We start from the raw sequence: 21,056 nt of genomic DNA, 5'->3' as shown, positions 1-21,056 counted from the left end.
ATGGGGTTTCTTTATAAATCAACATTTAATTGATTTTGCAGGAAATGTCAATGAATGTTACATAAAATAATGAAGTTGACCACTGTGGGAACTTGAAAAGGAAATTTAATGTCGAGTCCTTTATAATGTAATATGATAGTAATAATTTTTTCTTTTACTTTATTGGTAAAAACAAGAAAATATAATTATTTGGTTTCTTAAAGATATTGTAGCATAGCATATAGGGTGACATGATAACATCAGTTAAAGTGTGTGTATACACACAATTGATTACATGAGGGGACTTGAAGGCCAAAAACTAGATTAATGTTTCATTTCTGTGTTGGATTTCACTATTTTTTCCGATTTTGTAGTGTTTTTTTAAACTTTGTTTTCAGCATTTTCCGGTTCATTTTACATTCTTTAAAAACTCTTATTAATGGTAAAATCTTCATTTTAACTTTTTTAGTTTTTGGATTCAATTATAGTAACTTGATTCATTCCATTTTATTTCTCATTTCCCACAACCACATGAAGGAGTGGTTTGTTAAAACAAAAGTAGGGTTTCTGTTAATTCATTAAAAAAGTGAAAAAAAAAAAATTGAAGAATCTCGAAGATGTGCTGAACCACAATGAAAATTCTTGAATGTGTTGGTACATTAATGAGCACTATTGTTTACTGTTTTTCGTTGTATAATTATATTATTACCTTTTTCTTTTCACCACAATTCTTGTACAATATTTCTGCTCATGCTTTCAATACAATTCCAAAATTGTGCTCAAAATGAGTTAATGACCAATAAATTCAATAAAGAAAACTGAGAAGGATACAGACACAGTCCTATCAATTATGGTGGTCTGCATAATGCTCCCAAACCATCTTGAAAAATTAATTTTAGTTTTGAAAATCGTACAAGCCCTAAAATGCTAGGAGTAATAATATTAATATATATATGCCTCTTTAATAATTTTATGCATTTTTAAAATTAGAACAGAAAGCAGACGATGTTTTTTTTCTCAACAACTATTAGAAATTCAACCTATGCATACAAAGAAGGAAAATTTGTTGACATCCCTAGCTAATCAATTACTGCGTAAGTACTTCCTATTCGAGCTGGTTGGTGCATGGGAGTGGGACTATGTAAGTCAAACTAGAGATTGATAGTAATCAATTGGCAAGTTTGTGTGTGTGAGTTGACCTAGTGGTAGAGTCGTTAATTCTTGAGAGCGAAAATCGCATGATTGAGTTCACTGTAACGCTACCTTTAAATTTCTATTCATTTGCCTATAAAAAAAAAAATAGTTTAAAAGCAAGATTAGTAATATACTCATGAGCTGGCTATTTGTATAGTAGAAATATATGAATTATCTCTCAGGTATATTTGTATGGAGAAATGAAATGCTATATACCTTATGTGAGTATCTTATATTAACACCATCCTCGTTTGAGACACGTTTACCGTTGTTTGTTTTGTTTTATATATTTAGATATTTATACTCCATCCATCTCACAATAGTATGTATTTTTGGTTGGCCATGGACTAATGCACAATTGGTAAATTAAGAGAGAAATAAAAAGAAAAAGATAATTAAAGTATTGTTAGTAGATAATTGATCTCACTTTCAAGGACGTACGCAGAAAAATATTTTAATAGGGGCTCACTGTGTGTGTCTTATAATTAAGTCTTCGATGATATTTATTTTTCAAGGACGTACGCAGAAAAATATTTTAATTGGGGCTCACTGTGTGTGTCTTATAATTAAGTCTTCGATGATAATTATTTATTAAGGGCTATAGTTGATTTTTCAAAATTCAAAAGAACTTAGAAGTAGTAAAAACAAAAAAATTACTTTTGGTAAGGGCTTAAGCCCCACCCTTTCGTCAAGTGTGTCCGCCCCTACCATTTTTATAGAGAGCAACGAGTTTCTAAAATTAGAAAGTGCATACATTTGTCTGACGAACTAATAAAGAAAGATTGCATACTCTTGTGGGACAGAGGGAGTAATACATTAAAAAATGTTATTGCCATTTTTTATTTTACAAAATTCATACTATAACATAAAGCTTGATTTGTTCGTTTGTCATTTTACAAAATAACGCTAAATGTGCATCAAAGGATGATGATGCTCATATAAGATATGCACTATATCATTTTTATGTATATTGTGTGTGTGTGTGTTTTATCTTTTAGCATGTACATATCACGATTCAGTGACTCCTAATGCTTGATACATTCTGATAAGTATTTATTCTAAATCTTCCCACAAATATATTGACTCACTCAGACTCAGTCATCTCAATATGTACATAACACAATTATATTTATAATGAGGGGCCATTATGTTAGATTTTTCTTGAATTGTCTGATTCTTGAGGGCCTACATTAAGAATAATACTAATAGTTAACAAAAATTACAGGGTTTTATTGAATTCGTATGCGACAAAATTACTAAATGGGGATGAACAAAAATATTGCGCTTCACTTCGCAACTAAGTATATTAGCTCTAGAATAGGTTGAATCATTTGAATACGGCCTGATTTCTGCAGATAAAATCAAACTCGTACATAATCAATATGCCTGATTAGCACATATTGCAAATAATTATTCTAAGTATACTACTAATATACTTGCTATGTGTTTTTGTAAATGCTTGTACGAGGTCAAGGTATGTATATATTTGATTCATTATATAATTAGCTTAATTTGAATTTATAATTATTTTTTTAGGGATGTGAATCCAAAGTAATTAGTTGCGCCTTTTGACACTGATATATCAATATCATATCATTGATGACCAGTATAATCTCATTTGAAAATAGAAGTTTCATCAAATCTGAAATGCCGTGCTGTTATTCGCACGTAAGATACAACCATTTTTCTTCTACCAAACTTTTCATTTTTAATGAAAAAACTAAGTGTGATGACTGAAAGCATTTGATTATTTCTCATCAATCACACTCAGAAATCCCATTAATTAGTATATAAAAAATAGCGACATCAGGTAAAATAATCCTAAATCGGGAGGAGAAATTAAAATGTAGTACTAATTAGTAACACGTCCAATAAATTAAAATGGTGTATTTAGTGGAGTAACGATTAGAGGATTAATTACCGATTTCAGTCTTAATCAGACCTTCCCAATATTTATATCTATAATTTCAATTGTTAAATTTTATGAATAAATATTATCCAATTTACTTATTTCTTTCTTTCTTTTTTGTGGAATTAGATATGGTGGAAGGCTTAACTGCAATCTGGCCTGACTATTATGGCTGTTTCAGACAAACAATTTATTGGCCATAAACACGATGATTAATGGCACTGATAAGATTGAATGACAAAACACATTGAATTCACATGTAAATGGACAATGGTACTCCATTTCTCATCAATTGGGAAGACATGCAGTTGAAACTAACCAAAACAAGAAATATTGAAATTGAAAGACCTACGCCATTAATTCACAATCAATCTATACACTGTATATTATATTTCTGACATATTTTAAAATTTAACTTGGTTTATTCAGCGTTTAATCAATTCTCTTTCTCAGAGTTTAAATATTTGTTGAATCTTAATGTCTCACTTTTGTGTTGTCAGTCGATGAATTGCAATTTACAGTATGTGGAACTATTTTATTTTTAGTAAAAGATTTTATTTTGTGATCTTATATTAAAAGTATTGACATACTTAAGTATAAATAAATATTGATGTGCCTGAAATTCATTACTTTATAACTTTGGGATTTTAAAATTTAAAATTTTTACATAATTTATTAGTTGTGAAATAATAAGCAAAAACATACGGAGATTGTAAAAATCATCACTTAATGTATAAACTAAATATTAATTTATGTGAAATTTATTACTTAATTAGAAACTTTGAGATCTAAAAATTTAAAGCAATTGCACCGTAAAAGGGAATCAAATTGTACTCCCTCCGTCTCCCATTAATTGTACACTAGTTACTCTCTTCGTTCGTGAATAATATCTCACTTTAACATGTCACAATTTTAATGATTATAAGGAAAAGTGGGTGGAAAAAGATAATGAAATATGTGTTTGATTTTTAATATATAGTATTAATTTTATGATAAAATATTATGAAATGGCTTAGTGGTATATAAGACTTATTAATCAGAAACAATAAAAGTTAACTGAGACATTTAACAGTTGTTATTTCAGAATGATAATGTGATACATTTAACAGTGTGAATAATTTTTGTTATAATTATTTCTGTTTTTCTGATTGGTTTGTGTTCGTGTTGACGTTCATATATTATGTTTTTTATCAGTACCAGAAACATTGGAAAATTCCTTGCAAATTTCACGAGTGTGAAAGTACTGTATATTTGCCTAACACAAAGGGCAACCATTAGACAGACTGAATTTTATTTTAATATTTGTAAATCTATACATTTTGGTTTTTTTAGGTACGAAATAATATAAAAAAGCCAATAATCTGATTTAACTAAAGTATGAATGTCTCTTTCTCAAGCCCTGTATATATTAACTAGCTGGGGACATGAAATGAAAGAATTGTGATTACTAACTCGAGACATCTCTTTATGAGCAGGCAAACCTTAATTTTACAAACTTATTTTAGTGTTTGTAACAAGTTTTTCAATTCAATGAAGTGGTTGATTGGAAAACTTAACATCTTGAGATGTTAACATGACTTGCTTAAGTGAAAATAAAGTTGCTAGCATTTGGCAGAGAAATTCATTTAGTTGATCTCATTAATTCAAATTTAATGAATGACACTACTCTGAATAATATATTATATATTTCGATAATATTTCATCTTACATAACTGAAATATAATGGAAAAATTAGGAAGAGCTAATCTGATATTTTATGGAAAAATTAAAAAAATTAATGTAGGCGGCGCAGGTAAGTTATTTGAGGATTATAGAGAGCTACATAATTGTATAGGTGTGGCGTACTCCATTCATCCCATAATAGATGACACACTTAAATAATATCACGGGATTTTACGAGATGTTGTTTTATGTGTTAAATGGAAAGAAGAAATAGTAATATTTATATTAATGTGAGATAGAATATTTTTCAAAAAAAAAAGGAAATGTGATATCTTTTATGAAACAAACTAAAATTGAAAGTGTTACATCTATTATGGGACATAGGGAGTATATAATTATGTAGCTTCCTCAGCCCCACATTTTCTCTTTTGATTTGTCCAAATCAAGATGACTCATTACTAAAATTAGAAACATATTTATCTCTATTTTATTCTTCTTTTATTTTACTCTCTCAACTTAACACATAGCATAAGGTTGCATAAAATCTCGTGCTACCAAACAAGGGGTCATCTTCTTAGGATTGACGGAGTAGAAAATTTGTATTTATTACTTTTATTGTTAGTTTGGGAAAGTTATAAACTTTCGTCCATTGGTTACAGGAATCGGTATGAAGTGCGCACTCTTGGTAAGTCGATCTATAATCACCCAGATCGCGGTGTTCCCTTTTAGGGTCCTTGGCAATGTCGTCACGAAATCCATGGGCATGGCGATGTGCTCCCATTTCCACTCGGGTATCTCTAGCAGTTGTAACTTCCCGTATGGTCGTTGGTATAAGGCCTTCACCTGTTGGCAGGCTAAGCAGCGCTCCACAAATGCTGCGACATCCCTCTTCATGCCATTCCACCAAAAGGACTTCTTCAGATCCTGGTACATCTTTGTGATCCTGGGGTGAGCAATGTATGGGGTTTCGTGAGCTTCACTCATGATCTCGTTCTTGAGTCCTTCGTTGTTCGGCACGCACAATCTCCCTTCAAAGGTGAGAGCATTGTCGGAAGCCTCGCTAAAACTTCCGGATTCACCGGTTCTTACTTCGACTCGAATCTCCTCGAATTTCGCATCCATCCGTTGTGCTGCAACGATCCTCGTCCTTAGATCATGCTTTACTACTAAGGCGGCGATTCGGCCCTTCACGGTTTCAGGTGCCCTTACCACTTCTATTCGCAATTTACTCAACTCTCGTACCAAACTTTCCTCTTCTGTGAGAAAAGTAGCTAGTTGCGAATGGTCTCTACGGCTCAAAGCATCTGTCACTATATTTACCTTGCCAGGGTGGTAGTTGATGCCACAATCGTAGTCCTTTACCAGCTCGAGCCACCTTCGTTGTCGCATGTTCAGGTCCTTCTGCTCGAAGAAGTACTTCAAACTCTTATGGTCCGTAAAATTTCACACCTAACTCGGTAGAGATGGTGCCTCCATATCTTTAGGGCATGCACTACTGCTGCCAACTCTAAATCGTGGGTTGGGTAGTTCAACTCGTGTGGCTTCAATTGTCGTGACACGTAGGCAATCACCTTGTTGTTCTGCATCAACACGCATCCTAATCCAACCTTCGAAGCGTCGGTGTAGACTACGTAGTTCACTCCAAGCTCTGGCACAGCCAACACTGGTGCGGTGGTCAATTTCTCCTTCAAGAGTTGAAAGCTCGCTTCACATTACGGCGTCCAGTTTACCTTGACTCCTTTCTTTAGCTGTTGGGTCATCGGTCTCGCTATCTTGGAGAACCCTTATATGAACCTTCGGTAGTATCCTGCCAAGCCCAGGAAACTCCGAATCTCGTTCGGTGTCGAAGGCGACTTCCATTGTTGTACCGCCTCAATCTTGGCGGGGTCCACTCGGATTCCTTCTGCCGACACAATGTGTCCTAGAAAGTTCACCTCCTTCAGCCAGAATTCACACTTGCTGAATTTGGCGTATAGCTTCTCGGTCCTCAACGTCTCCAACGCGATTTGTAGATGTTCTGCATGCTCCTTCTCGTTCTTCGAGTAGACTAGAATGTCATCTATGAATACTAGGACGAATTTATCCAAGTATGGGTGAAATACCCGGTTCATCAAGTCCATAAATACCGCTGGGGCATTCGTTAGACCGAATGGCATCACGACGAACTCATAGTGACCATATCTTGTACGGAATGCGGTCTTCGGTATATCCTCCTTTCGTACTCTCAGCTGGTGGTATCCAGACTTTAAATCCATCTTTGAAAACACGCCGGCTCCTCGTAGTTGATCGAACAGGTCGTCTATCCTCGGCAGTGGGTACTTGTTCTTGAGGGTCAATTTTTGTTCAACTCTCTATAGAGTCGATACACATTCTCATTGACCAGTCCTTCTTCTTGACGAAGAGCACCGGTGCGCCCCACGGCGAAACACTAGGCCTAACGAAACCTAAATCCATGAGCTCTTGCAGTTGTATCTTGAGTTCTTCCAATTCCTTAGGCGCCATTCGGTACGGTGCCTTGGATACAGGTGCGGCTCCAGGTTCGAGGTCGATCGTGAATTCTAATTGCCTATCCGGCGGCGGTCCAGGTAACACTTCGGGAAAAACATCGGGAAAATCTCGTGCGACAGCAACGTCTTCGATCCTTCTTTCCTCCTTCTCCTCTCCGTGGAGATAGACAAGGTAGGCAGGGCGTCCTTTCTTCATCATTGCGGTGGCCTGCAGCGCAGAGATTATAGCGGTTCACCGGTTCATCGAGATTCCGTGGTACACGATGGGTTCCTTACCCGGAGCTTGTAGGGATATCTGCCTCTCCTTACAACGAATCGTCGCAAAGTTCGTGGTCAACCAATCCGTTCCTAAGATTACGTCGATATCTCCCATCGCCATAACTTGCAGATCGTGAGCAACTAACTTAAGTTCTCCTAGTACGATTTCTACGTTCGAGCAAGTTCGGGAAATCTCTATTATCCCTCCTACTGGTGAGGACACCATCATTCTATGTTCACGTTTTCTAACAGACAAGCTCAAGGTATGGACACATAACTCAGATATGAAAGAATGCGATGCACCCGTGTCAAACAGCACAACAATGGGTGTATCGAGGATTTCGCCTATACCTGCCAAGTTTCCATTCTCGTTTTTCCCTTGCTCAAATCTGGGCTGTTTCTGACTCATGGCATATGCTCTAGCTTGGGCGGGAAGTCTTGGGCGAAAAGGCTGTTGCTGCCGCTGAGGTTGATCCCGGTTCACTCCCGATCTCGTTGGTGGCGCCCTCGGCTGCTGATGGAATCCTTGATTGTTGTGCCTCGCCCTGGTTCCCACGTTCTTACTCAGACACTCCCTAGAGAAGTGATCGTTTCCCCCACAGTTGAAACACCTAGTCGGGTTCAGTACTCTACACTCCCCAAAATGGTACTTGGCTCAAACATTGCATTGGGGTGGAAAGGAATAACAAGTGTGTGTGTGGTTCAAATGGAGCAGTGAAAAGGATAGACATGTGTATAAATATCAAAGGATGGCGGTACGAAGATAGTATCGTCGGAAGTTTTCGTTTCTAAGGCAGCTATTCGCGCGTTTCCTTTCACGTTTCGCCGAGTCCTCACATACACTAATTGCCTAATACTAGTCATTCCACGTTTCTACTGTTGATATAAGCGTTGTGATCGTATAGCTAAGTCATGCTAGGTATCAAGTAATTCAGGCCCATGTGTTGCAAACATTGTAGCAAAATCTCACATAGTCACATTCGCATTTCACAAATTCACAACTTCACAAGTTCAATAAAATATTCGACAGATCACCCTTCGGGAAGCATCGCTTCATAATCACACATCATTTCTAACTCTTATGGCATGCTTTCCATTTTCATAAAAATAACATTCTCCACTGAAATTTTCAAGAGCATAAAATTTCCATTCGAAAGTCATAGTAATATTTCGTACCTCTTTCTTCGTGGTTGAACGGGACGAGTTGCGGTGTTGAGCCTTCCATATTTAGTGCGTTAGTAAAAGGTTACAAGGATAAATTTTAAAATTTGAAAAGACTCTTGGGTCCAAAGCGGAAAGAACTGAGGCTCTGATACCAACTGTAACAACCCGGATTTCTAGGGTATAATAAATGTGGTGACTGCTACCAAAACGGACTTAAAAGTAATAAAAACATAGGCTAGGGTTTCATTTAAAGAGATTTGACTAAGGGATTAAACGAACTACCAAAGCAATGAGTCAACAATTAACCTAGAAGATATAATAAAAAAAAATAGATACCATAGACTATGATCAAAAATCAAGGGTTCGACATAAATTCAACAAAAACCACAACAAGTCTCAAGCTTCTAAACCGAAAGGAACAAGTGCAAAATATCCAAATAATACTAAAGTGTTTCAAAAATTCAGCGGAAACGACCAAGAGAAAGCGAAGCCATGTATGAAGACACAACTACACTCGAAGTTCAAAACATCCATCTTAATTAATTAATGTGCTCAACACCCGCCACCGCTCGTCGTCGTTCAACCTGCACATAAAGAAAACACATGCAGGACTGAGTATTTGGAAATACTCAGTGAACTCGTTGCCAAAATATTTTATTAGTTATGCCACCCTTACCATAGTGAACTCGAGTTTTACAATTATCAAAATAAATATCACCGAGTATCACAAAGATATTTTCATAGACTGGCCAGTCAAACAACTCCCCACTTTTCTCATCAAGTTCCACAATCACAACATTTCCATGGTGCGACGAAAGTGTGGCCACACTTTTCGCCCACGAGACCGGCCGACTAGCAAGGACGGCTCCCGATCCCACCGTGTACACAGCCTGGTAGGGTTTGTGGCCCTACTCAGACCCGAATTCGTTTATACATATCCATAGCCCTATAGCCCAATGGAGCGAACTCTAAAACTGGGCATCAGGCGCACAGTATCGTAACAAAACAGACATAGGCATGGCATAACAGTTAAACCGCCCTTATCTCTCCACATTCATAAATTTGCACATAAAAGAGTTTAAGAATAAAGCCCACCTCAACTGCTTAGATTTCAAGTACGTTTCTCTCTTTCGTTATCCGGCTTCGCAACCGAGGTTTCACCGTTTAATCACATAGGCACGTATCACAAATCAGTTTCAACATCAACTCCTAAATCATGCATGTCTCAACGCTTCCCCTTTTTCTCACCGATCCGGTTTACATTTATCATTCAAACCAAGCCATATTCATCATATAAGTTTATTCACTCATCAATCTTAGATCTAACATCAACTTATGTCGCACATGAGGGTCGTTCACGTGTCACACACACACACACGCACACACACGCAAGCATACACATACATACACGCACACATATTTTCTATGTCCCACATATCCCACTCTCGCTCAAACCAGAAGCATGAGGGTTCAAGAATACCGATTAATCGGTTAGAAGGAAGAAGATTAATATGTAGGTTCCTTTTCTTGTCAAAACGAACGGTAGAAACGAAGTAGAGACTTGATTCTTCAAAAATCTTGAGGCTCAAACTCTAACTCTTCTCAAAAGATGAAGGATTATTGGAGAAAAGTAGAAGAAAATTGAGAGAGAGAGAAAAGGGAGGGAGGCGTGTAGTTTGGGGTGGGGGCGATTTTTTTGATGGCTAGGGTTAGGGGTTTCTCTTATTTATAGGGTTTAATAAAATCTTTAGGTAATTAAATAGAATATTTGGGAAGATTTGATTCTACACAATTAAATAAATTAAATATTGTGGAGTAGAGAGGAAGAATGAAAATGGCGTGAACTAGGGTTGGAGAATATGAAATTTTCGAAAATCTTGGCTACTTATTTAGCCAAGATTTTGTTTGGTTTATTTTTCGAAGTAGAATAAAATATCACGGATCAAAATAAAATAAAAATCCTCCCAATATATATAGGGGAAATAGGCGTGTAGTATGGGGTTCTCCCATAAGGAATAGATTTGAATATTAACTAAAATAAGATATGGCAAGATCTCCTTGAGGTATGGTAAGATTTGCTAGAATATTTAATTTTAGGTATGGAAGGAAATCAATAAGGGGTCGATTAAATAATAAAATAATTCTTCTTCCCAACCTAGGTGATTTTCGAAAATCACCTAGAATAACTATAGGTGTCGATTTCTCCCATAGAGAAAATAGAGAATAATTAGGCTTTGGATTTAATTTGGATAAATATCCCAAGAAATAAAATAAATTAAATCCGGAAAAATAGAATTCCTTCTCCAATAAAGTGAAGGGGTCGAAAATTTCAAAAAGAAAAAATGTGGTTATAGCATTTATGGAAATATCCTACTAATCTCACTCACCCTTAAACAATTAAATCACCACATAATTCCACTTTTAATTCAAATATTCACAAGCCACATCATAAACTCATCCAGTTTGACTTTTCAAACTCCAACGCAACCCTAGACACAACTTGGTCATAAGAACTCATGCAATAAATTCATTCATCATTTAATTCACGTCTCCCACGTTATCAATAAAAAAATTTACGGCTCTAAAATTAGGGTTCGAAAATCCGGGATGTTACACTTATTATGCAGTAAATTAGTATGCACTCCTCTCTTATACATGATGAGAGCTGATTTGCCGACTAGACTCGTACGTGAATACTTCCAACTGGTTAGAAGGATACCTAGACCTAGTTGTGCCATTGGGTCTATGTCTATCTTCCCTATCAAAACCTCAACCCACTCTACTGGCTAATATAATGGAGTAAATGATCGATCCCGCAGAGATGGATGTAGGTGTTATACACTTGTGCTGAGATTCTAGAAGGGTTGGTTTGCTACCACGCCTTGGGGTTGAGTTTTAACTAGACGTAAATTGAATTTGAACCTAGACCTAACCTGACCAGTAAGACACTGAATGAATCATGTTGCGGGATGTGTACGCAAAGGTGAACGTTGTACGGCCAATGTGCATGTGAAAGTGAGAACTCACTAAAATTGGATTGACAAAGGAAAAGAGAATAGCAGACTGTGCTGACTAACTAACTATCCAAATCTGCAGAAAGCTGAAAAAGTAAAAGGACAAAAAGCATAAAGCAACAAAGTAGTCCCAACTTAGATTGTGACATTCTCTTCTCCATCAAGAAACGAAAATGATCAGAAAATTAAAACTCCATTGATGAATACTCGGAATCGAACTCAAACAACTCAGATCTATCATAAATCAAGTCACGAAATTCAGATCTAAGAGCATCTCCAACCATTACACTAACTCAAACTCATTTTTGTGTAAATGTCACACTAAATATTGATTTTACCTTAATCATTTACACTAAACTCAAAATCAAAAGAATATTCTCCACTCACTTACTTTTTGTACTTCAATCACATCTATATATTTGACCTAAATTACACACTAACTCATGCCCTTTTGTCATTAACTTAAATTAAATTAAATAATATAAAAAATTTTGTTTAAAATTAAGATTCTGTCAATTTTTAAACTAATAAACAATTATTAATATTGAAAATTATGTATCTGTAGTTTTAAGAACTAATAGTGTATGTGTAGTAGTAGAATACTAGTATTAACTTACTAACTTTTTTTCTATTATATACGTCTAGTGTTATTAATATTATTAATTAAACTAGTCACTTTTAATATTATATGGCCCAGTCCACTAATCAAAAACTAATTAAATATTAGTAGAATTAAATCAAGTTATTATTCATATCTTCTTCTTCCCACGGCTGCTTTATGGAAGTTTTTCTGTACTTTAATTTCTCTTCCTTTCCTTTTTCTATTTTGATAATATAAATTGATTTGAACTTGAATACAATAAATCAAAACCTAAAAAGTGTTTTTGGTATACTTTTAGTGTAAATCTAAAGATATGTATTTTTTCTTCAAAAACCTATAATAGGATTAGTTTTGCAATACTGTTGGAGGTATTTTTCTACTGCATTTTAAGTTTTGCAGTACTATTGGATATGATCTTAGCTAGAAATTTAACTACTTAACTGACTAACATGCAAGGTGGTGAAATCGAGACAGAAATCAGATCTATGCATCTTTGAAAGAAATTGTCGATTGAAACTTAGGGAAACTCGAAGGAATTCCAGATCTAACTTATCCAAACAGATCTAAGCATGTAAACAACAGAAATCAACGTAACCTGCTAGATCTAGGGATGTCAATCTAGCCTGAAACCTACGGGTCGGCCCGAATTATCTGGTAAAATCATAGGGTTGGGGCCAAAAAATCGCAACCCATATTCAGAAGCGGGCTACACGGGCTAACCCGTTCGGGTCGGCGGGTTATGCGGGCTGGCCCGAGTGGGTTGCGGGTTAGCCCACGAGTTGAGCATTTAATATAAAAATATAATTAAAATTTTGGATTATATAATTATATGAAGTATATTTAGTAATATCAATATTAAATACAACATTGATACGAAGAATATATGGTAATTATGTCTTTTCTCTCAAATTGAAAGTCGGAGTTATATGAAATGCATGATTTCTAGTTAATTGTAGTCAGATTCATGTGTGCAATTAATTAAACGATATGTTTGTCTATTTTGTTTCAATTTTCAATTGCTATTATTTTCTTTCTCTTTTCACTTTGATAATACTTTACTATTTGCGAACAATCTGTTTTTTAATAATTTAGAATATTGGATTGAATAGAAAGTAACATATAAGATTACTATTGACCCGAATAGCCCGTGGGTTAGCTCGAAACCCGAAGATTTAGGGTTAGGGCCGAAAATTTACAACCCGAAAAATTCACAGCCTGAATAACCCGCACCCAAATAGCTTATGGTACCATTGTTGTGATCGATGGAATATCTCCTTCTGTCTTCCCAATCAACCAAGAGCTTGTCTTCTATCCTAGTTAGGTACTCCTTTCAATAAGATTGAGAAGCAATTGTGGATATCCATATTCTTTGTCATTTCCTGGTCAATTTGGAATATTCGCAATAAGATCATTTTTCAAGAATTCAAGTCCAATTGGTAGTTTGAGAAGAAAATTGTGTTTTGGTGACTAGGAACTTGGATAAGAAGATGGTGTTAGGAGTTTTCATTCTCGCCTTCATAGGTAATGAAAATTTTTGATGATATCAGAATGTGGGCAAGAGCAACAAGACCTCACGGAAGATGATCACCTTGGTAGGGGTGCTTGCCTCTTCTCTCGCTCTTTGCTTATTGTTTGTCTCAGCTCGATGGCTCTTAGGTGATGATCCTGGTGGCTAGCTGCATAGTTTTTACGATTAGCTCTGTTTTATATTTCTTTTTTGGTCAGCTTGGCTCTTGTTTTGTAGTCGTTGTTTTAAAACTTTTCTTCGTGTTATGATTGGTCTATTATTGTTCTGGACTCTATCTTAACGCTATTTGGTGATTTGAGATTTTTAGATTATTAAAAAAATAACAAAGCAGAAAGCAGAAGAAGTAATGGAGAAATGCATTTTAATTTTGAGTGTACGAGCCTCCATATTTTATGATAAATACTGTATTCTTCCACTAGTAATTAGTATATTTTAATTTAATGATATTGATCTCCGAAACCAAGTCTATTAGTAATTTAGTAGTATTAAATATATTTATATGTATTAAGCTAAAATTATTATCGAACACAATTACTTACACAAGTACTACAATATTAACAAGACCAAATGTTAACAAGAATAACAAGAACAAATGTTAACGAGAATTAAAAAAAAGGGGCCCAGTGAACATTAGTACTAGTAAATAAAAAATATAAAATAAATTGATGATGCGCTATTCCAGATGATTGAATGTGATATATATAGCTCCTCGAGACTTGACGTTTTAGAAATTAATGATAGGCACAATATTTTGGTCACAAACTATGAATTAGTACATGTGAGATGATATTTAGACTATTAACTCCTCATTTAATTAAAACACATCAAAATTCAAAACTGCTAAAGAATTAGTATTCACTTATTCTTATTACATAGGAGTATTATAATAATATGAATTCTGCTTTTTAATCACATGCATATTATAGAGTTCGTTTTACACTCTAAAAATACGGGAAAGCGGAAAAGAAAAGATATTTTAAGAATAAAAAATAAGTAGTGTGGTTGCTGAATTGAAAAATAAAAAATTATTCTTTCAAGTAGAGTTTGCAATTTTTCAACACGATATGAAAATCCGACGTAAACACACAAAAATTTAGGTAAATGGGTATGGATCAAACCTTATTGCGTTTGACTCCTTATCAGATTAACCTAAGAACCCAATAATTTTGGTCTGAGTTTGGGTTCAAGTTGGATTTAGAGAGGTGCTCGACCAACTGTAAACATGGGCAGGAGAAGACCTCAGGCAGATATGGTTGTGTTACACTTATTTTAGTTTAATTTGTTTCTTTTTTAATTATTTTTACTTTTTAGTATTCCCTCCATCCCAAAATAATGATATTTGGACGACACGAGAATTAATACATAATTGGTAAAGTAAGAGACCCAAGGGTGCTCGAAAGTCCGGGCACACACTATTATAACTACACTTTTGAGCGCACACAGGTGCTCGGAAGTCTGGGCACATAAAGTACTTGGAATTGTGGAACCAAGCGAGCATAAACGGGTGCTCGGGAACTCATAGCACTTTGTACTCGGAAGTCGGAACAGTTCGCATAGGCGTGACCACTTGATCTGAGCACACGAAAGTGCTTCAAGAAGCCAATAATTTGTTTAATGTCCCAGCAAGCTCAACCGAAAAATTGGTGAAAATTCGATGTCTTGGTCTGCTATCATTATTTATTTATTTATTTATCACAATCTTCATCGGTTATGGTCCTCAGCTGCGGAAATTGTTGAAACATTTGACATCACAAATTTTAGTCCATTAAATGGAGATTTTGGAAAAATTGAGATGGTAACCCATCTTTGGTTTTATACACAACATTCATTACATTCAACATTATGCACCAATTTACTTTTCAAGTTTGCCATTTTCTCGATAACAACACATTAATTATCTTGGTACCAAAGTTGACATGTCTAAGAGATCCGTGATGGTTTACCAAATAAGTTTCAAACAACAATTCAAACTTTATTTTTTTCAGTTGAATTTTAATTTATTTTTGCTTTCTTTTTAGAGAAAAAAAATCCAAAAGAATATATATAATACTAAAGGAACGTGATCAAATGCAAACTCTAAATATTGTACAAACTCCAAACTATGATCTGGACCGTTAAAAAATGTCAACAGATGATAAAATAACAACATCAGAAAATATCAACACAGTGCCAACGGTTAACATTGTGTTGAAAAGTTTAGAGTTTGTACGATATATGAGTCTGTATTATATCACTATTCTAATACTATAATATGAAAGCCTAAAAATGAAAAATAGGTATATGCACGCGTCAGAAAAGGGAGATCACTATCATCTCCTTAAATCACCCACTTAAATTGATTCCTGTTAAATAAATACAGCTTATTAATCATTTCTTGAAACTAGACAATTCAAAATTTCAACTTGTATAATAAATCACAATAAATGAGATATTGAATTGTATTGGGCCGATTGATAAATAATTCTAAGTTGCTAACATCATGACTCAGGCGGCGATTATTCCATATATACAATGAACACGTCACTAAATAAGCAATAAACAAAAAGCCAAATGGGTCAATGATATTACGCAATATGTATAATAAAAAACTTAAAATATATTTTGGGTAATAACAAAATAAAATCTGGGTTTTAAATTCCTATTAATAATTTCATATATGGCACCATCTTACCTACGCAAGAATTTAAGATCCCTCTTCAGAGTTAGGGCTGGGGAAAAATACCGAAATACCGAAATACCGGCCTTATCGTACCGAAAAAATACCGAAAATACCGAATTTTCGGTATACCGTGACTTTTGGTACGGTATGATACTTTACCGAAATATTTTGGTAAGGTAACGGTATGAATTTTCAAATACCGCGGTATACCGTTGCATACCGAAATTCGGTATATACCGTAAATTAAGGTATATACCGTAAACTATGGTATATACCACAAAAATATAGACGCAATTATATATAAAATATATTTTGTATATTTTTAAATTATAAAATCATCGTAAAATATAAATATAATTATGAATAAATTATATTAAATTTATTTTGAAAATTATAAAATATAAATAATATTCTAAATACTCTAATTTTCTATTTTAATTGATGTTGATAGTCAGGTATACCGCAAAAGTAAGGTATACCGAACTTCGGTATGGTATACTGAAAATGAGGTACGGTATCGGTATGGAAATTCGTCATACCGAAAATAAGGTATACCGAAGTTCGGTATACCGAAAACTTTGATAAGGTAAAGGTATGACTTTTTCGCATACCGTATTTACGGTAAGGTATACGGTATGGTGGTTTCGGTAAGGTATACCGTACCTACCCACCCCTATTCAGAGTTCGTACTTTTGTGGTTGGATTTGTTAGAAATTTATTTGCTTTAATAGCTGCTGAGCTTTCATCCATGTACTATATATAAAGTCTTATAAATACTGTATAGATATATTTGATGCAATATGACATACCAAATACAGCATGAAATTAAGCCAAACCAACCAAGTCATTGTATAGTCATAAAATGATTTAATGTAGTCTCTTTTATTCTTCAGAATATTTCTGAAGAGCAGACCACAAAAATGGGTTGAATACATAAAAAAATTCCAAAAGAAAATTAAAAATCGACAAAAACCTAATTATTTTGATTTTGCTTATCCCTAATTTGAAATTAGTGTGCTAATCCGAATTACATATACTTGAATATAGAGAAAGAATAGTTTAGTATAGGCAATGAATGTCGGCCATAATTGCAATATTTACTACAAATTTCCCTTTTCTGCAACCATCTTGGGATCTTTTCCAACAATTAATACATTTCCTGGCTCTCAATTTACACTAGCTCATCTTCTACAATTGATTTCAAATCCACTAACCCCCCACCCCCTCTCTCCCTCAGCATAATTTAATTAAGCTTTAAAGAGATCCCATCTATCTCCTCTTATATATAATATGCCCCTCCAAGTCTAAAACAACCTCCTCAGCCGCTCCAACAACCCCATGTTAGTGGCGTTCTTCCTATAAAACTTGAAGAATCCAATCCAATCCCATACTAGCTCAATCAATCAATCAATCCTTAGGTATATCATATTTTCAAATCCTATCTTCTTTCATTTCTGGTTTAATATTGTTGTTTTATTATGCATATTTGAACAGGTGATCCTAGCTATCTATCTATAAGGCAAAGAGAAAGGAGTTATAAAGATGAGTGGAAGGAACGGACCGAAACTTGACCTGAAGCTGAACTTATCGCCACCAAGGCGGGTGGAGTCCCCGACCAGATCACTGACCGTGTCTCCGCCGAGCTCATGTGTGTCTTCCGAGCTGAACGAGACGCTGCAGTACTCCACCAGCCCGGAGGCCACTTCGATGATGCTGGTGGGCTGCCCTCGGTGCCTCATGTACGTGATGCTATCGGAGGAGGACCCCAGATGCCCCAAATGCAAGAGCACTGTTTTGCTCGATGTCATCCACGACACCGCTGCCAGGAAGACAAAGAAGACATGCTAGTAGCTCTTACCACCAAAAATATTGATAAATGAAAGCAAATATCCATACACCCCAAATATGATAACCAAATAGGCAGCAATTTCTAGATTCATGTTCCTGCTCCAGTTGTAGGTGGAGGTAATTTCAAAGGAGCATGAGCCTTACTACTGCTATTTCCCCTGTTTATTTATGTCCGTTTCTCACCTTAATTCCTAGGTAAAGTAGATCATCTATAGCGGCAGCGGTGTTGGTGGGTGAGATTTGTTCCATCTTTAGCAGAAGAAACCTATCTTCATGTTCCTGATTTTCTTATAAGAATGTTAGGTAATTTTTCAGCATGCATTTCTCAGAAACCAATGAGAGCAAGCCACCACAACGCAAAGGGGTGCAATAAAATCTACAAAGCCTAGTCAAATTGTGAAACAATGACAAGATTAACACCAAATTTTAAGCTTATGCGCATTCAATAGCCAAAGAAAATATATACCTAAGCTAAAGCAAGTAGTTGAATGTCAATATTACAATTAAGCAAAGGCATTGATGCAAACCCACACGGCTGTGCATGTGAGGATATTATTATGAGGTCAAATACGTTAGTTATGAAAAGGGCAACTGTGTAATTTCATAATGAGGTTGGGGTAGTTCGAGAATTGAAAAAAAAGGGAAGTATATTAGATTGAGAGATCATTAAAACCAAATAAATGCAAGAGTAATTGAGACAGTTGAGAATAATGAGCCTATTACGTCATATGATAAATACAAATTGAATTCAATAGCAAATGCACCCTTTCTTACTCTTACTCTTTATCTCTGTTTAAATCTTCATCATATATAACATTTTATATGTTATTCACAATCAATCTTGCCTTAGTCACAATCCTCCCCTAAAAAAAGAAGTGCATGTTCTCCTATTCAATTCTATTTACTTCCTTTCCCTTTTCCACGAAACCTCTAACCCTGCTGCCTCATCCCACGCTCCATCTGCAAAATACTATTCTAATTGTGTATAAAATTTATACATTTCTTAAAATGTGGCAAAACATATGCAACCCAAGACGTGCCAAGTGAATCACCCTTCTATACTAACAGTGGAATGAATGCCAAGTGAATAGTGGAATTTCTAATGCATCTCAATTGACAAAATACTTTGAGGTATGCATCAATATGCATCACCCTTCTATTCCTACTCTGTATCAACTAATAGACAAGCACATCATTTATGTAGAATCATCATTTCTGCTTACCATGATATGATATGCATCTATTACTTCCAAATGTAAATTATTAAGACTATTTCTTCACTAATCACCTCATAAAACTTTCTTCTTTCCTTAATCTTTTTAACCGGGTGCAGGTCTGATGTGATTGAGTTATTGGCTATTAACGTTTACTATGATTAGAGAAATCAATACATACAGGTGTACGTATGTATATACGATAACCTGTGCCGCCAAGTGCCAACTCTACTATGTGAATTAATGTTCAGAAAAGCATTCATGTGATGAACATGGACAGCTGTAGTTTTAGAACTAACAACATTTAAACATTGTGAACCCTCCCTTTGGAACAGCCTCAAGTCAACCACCAAAATTACAGTCCAAGATATAGGTAAAAGCATCAAAGGATGAGAAGTTAACCGAAGAGGCAAATATACTAACATACAGCATCAATACCAATGATGATAACAGAAATTAATCTCTCTTTAACATACATCCAAACTGCAACTACACAGCTGACCTCACCCATTTCCCTTTAAATTGCACAAAAACAAAGTTAGAGTGGTAAACTAGACTAAATATCTGTTAGACGATCTTGACAGTGCACATTTAATTGGCCGACGATAAAACAAACTTCAATAATGCACAACAAAGTACTACTATCTCAGCAGATCCACTTACCAAAAACAAAATTAATATATTACCAGGCAAAAATAATGGCAAATAAATATTTGCTATTCAAATGCAAAGGTTCATGTCATCATAAAACAATGGACACAAGCCATTCACATTTAAAAGAAAAGGAAGCGAGAGAAACCTGATTTCATTGATCAATTCAATTCCTATCTCAGAAAAGCTGCCATTATCCAATATGCATATATTTTGATATCAAGAACTCACTTCCCACTGAAATTGACAAATCATCTACAAATCTTAGATATTTCAGAATGATATTATGTGCATTTTTCCTATAGTTATTAGAAAATTCAGCACATACAAAAGTATCAATTCATGTATTCCACCACCATGAGGAAAAAAGTATGTCCAAATGAAGCTACCAATCAATCCAGATTACTGCAGACACAATTAGAAAATAGAAACACAAATTCTGCTAAAGTAGATGACCTAGAAAAGATGAGGCATTGGTTGACCTAGAAAACAATGACAGGGTTTTCCTTTGCTGTCACTACCAAAGAATCTAATGCTAATTTGTAACTGTTGGTTTGACATCACTGTAAACAGAGTGCGATGAAGATGATGGTGTGAAAGCACTTTTTGCATGAATTTGATCCTAACTTTCAATGTCCCTCTTCATACCACTGAAATCTGCGCTCCTACCTTCAGGAGGAACTTCCACTCTCAGCGAACTTCAATCAATACAAGAGGTTGTTAATACATCCATATAACTTTTCTGACATTAAAAGAAACACTACCAGCTCCTGGATGATGCCTCCTATGATCCAGCAAGATTTACAATAGACACTCAACCAGCTTTTCACATTGGTCGTCTTCCAAAATTGCTTTTCCTGGCACCCAG

At 35.1% G+C, this 21,056-nt stretch overlaps 1 protein-coding gene across 1 annotated transcript; it reads left to right on the top strand.

Annotated features, from left to right (window-relative positions):
• Positions 1-18,017: 18,017 nt before the first annotated feature.
• Positions 18,018-18,644, top strand: LOC148933456 (protein GL2-INTERACTING REPRESSOR 1-like). Its single transcript, XM_089062564.1, has one exon. It carries the CDS (start codon positions 18,018-18,020, stop codon positions 18,321-18,323), a length of 306 nt encoding a protein of 101 aa, XP_088918690.1. The 3' UTR covers positions 18,324-18,644.
• The last annotated feature ends 2,412 nt before the right edge of the window (positions 18,645-21,056 follow it).

Source organism: Salvia hispanica, chromosome 1, assembly GCF_029641045.1.
Source record: "Salvia hispanica isolate PSC_SH4W2 chromosome 1, Shi_PSC_v1, whole genome shotgun sequence".
In the NCBI taxonomy this organism is placed as follows: domain Eukaryota; kingdom Viridiplantae; phylum Streptophyta; class Magnoliopsida; order Lamiales; family Lamiaceae; genus Salvia; species Salvia hispanica.
Note: the sequence above shows the minus strand (reverse complement) of the source record. Positions and strands in the feature narration are given on the sequence as shown.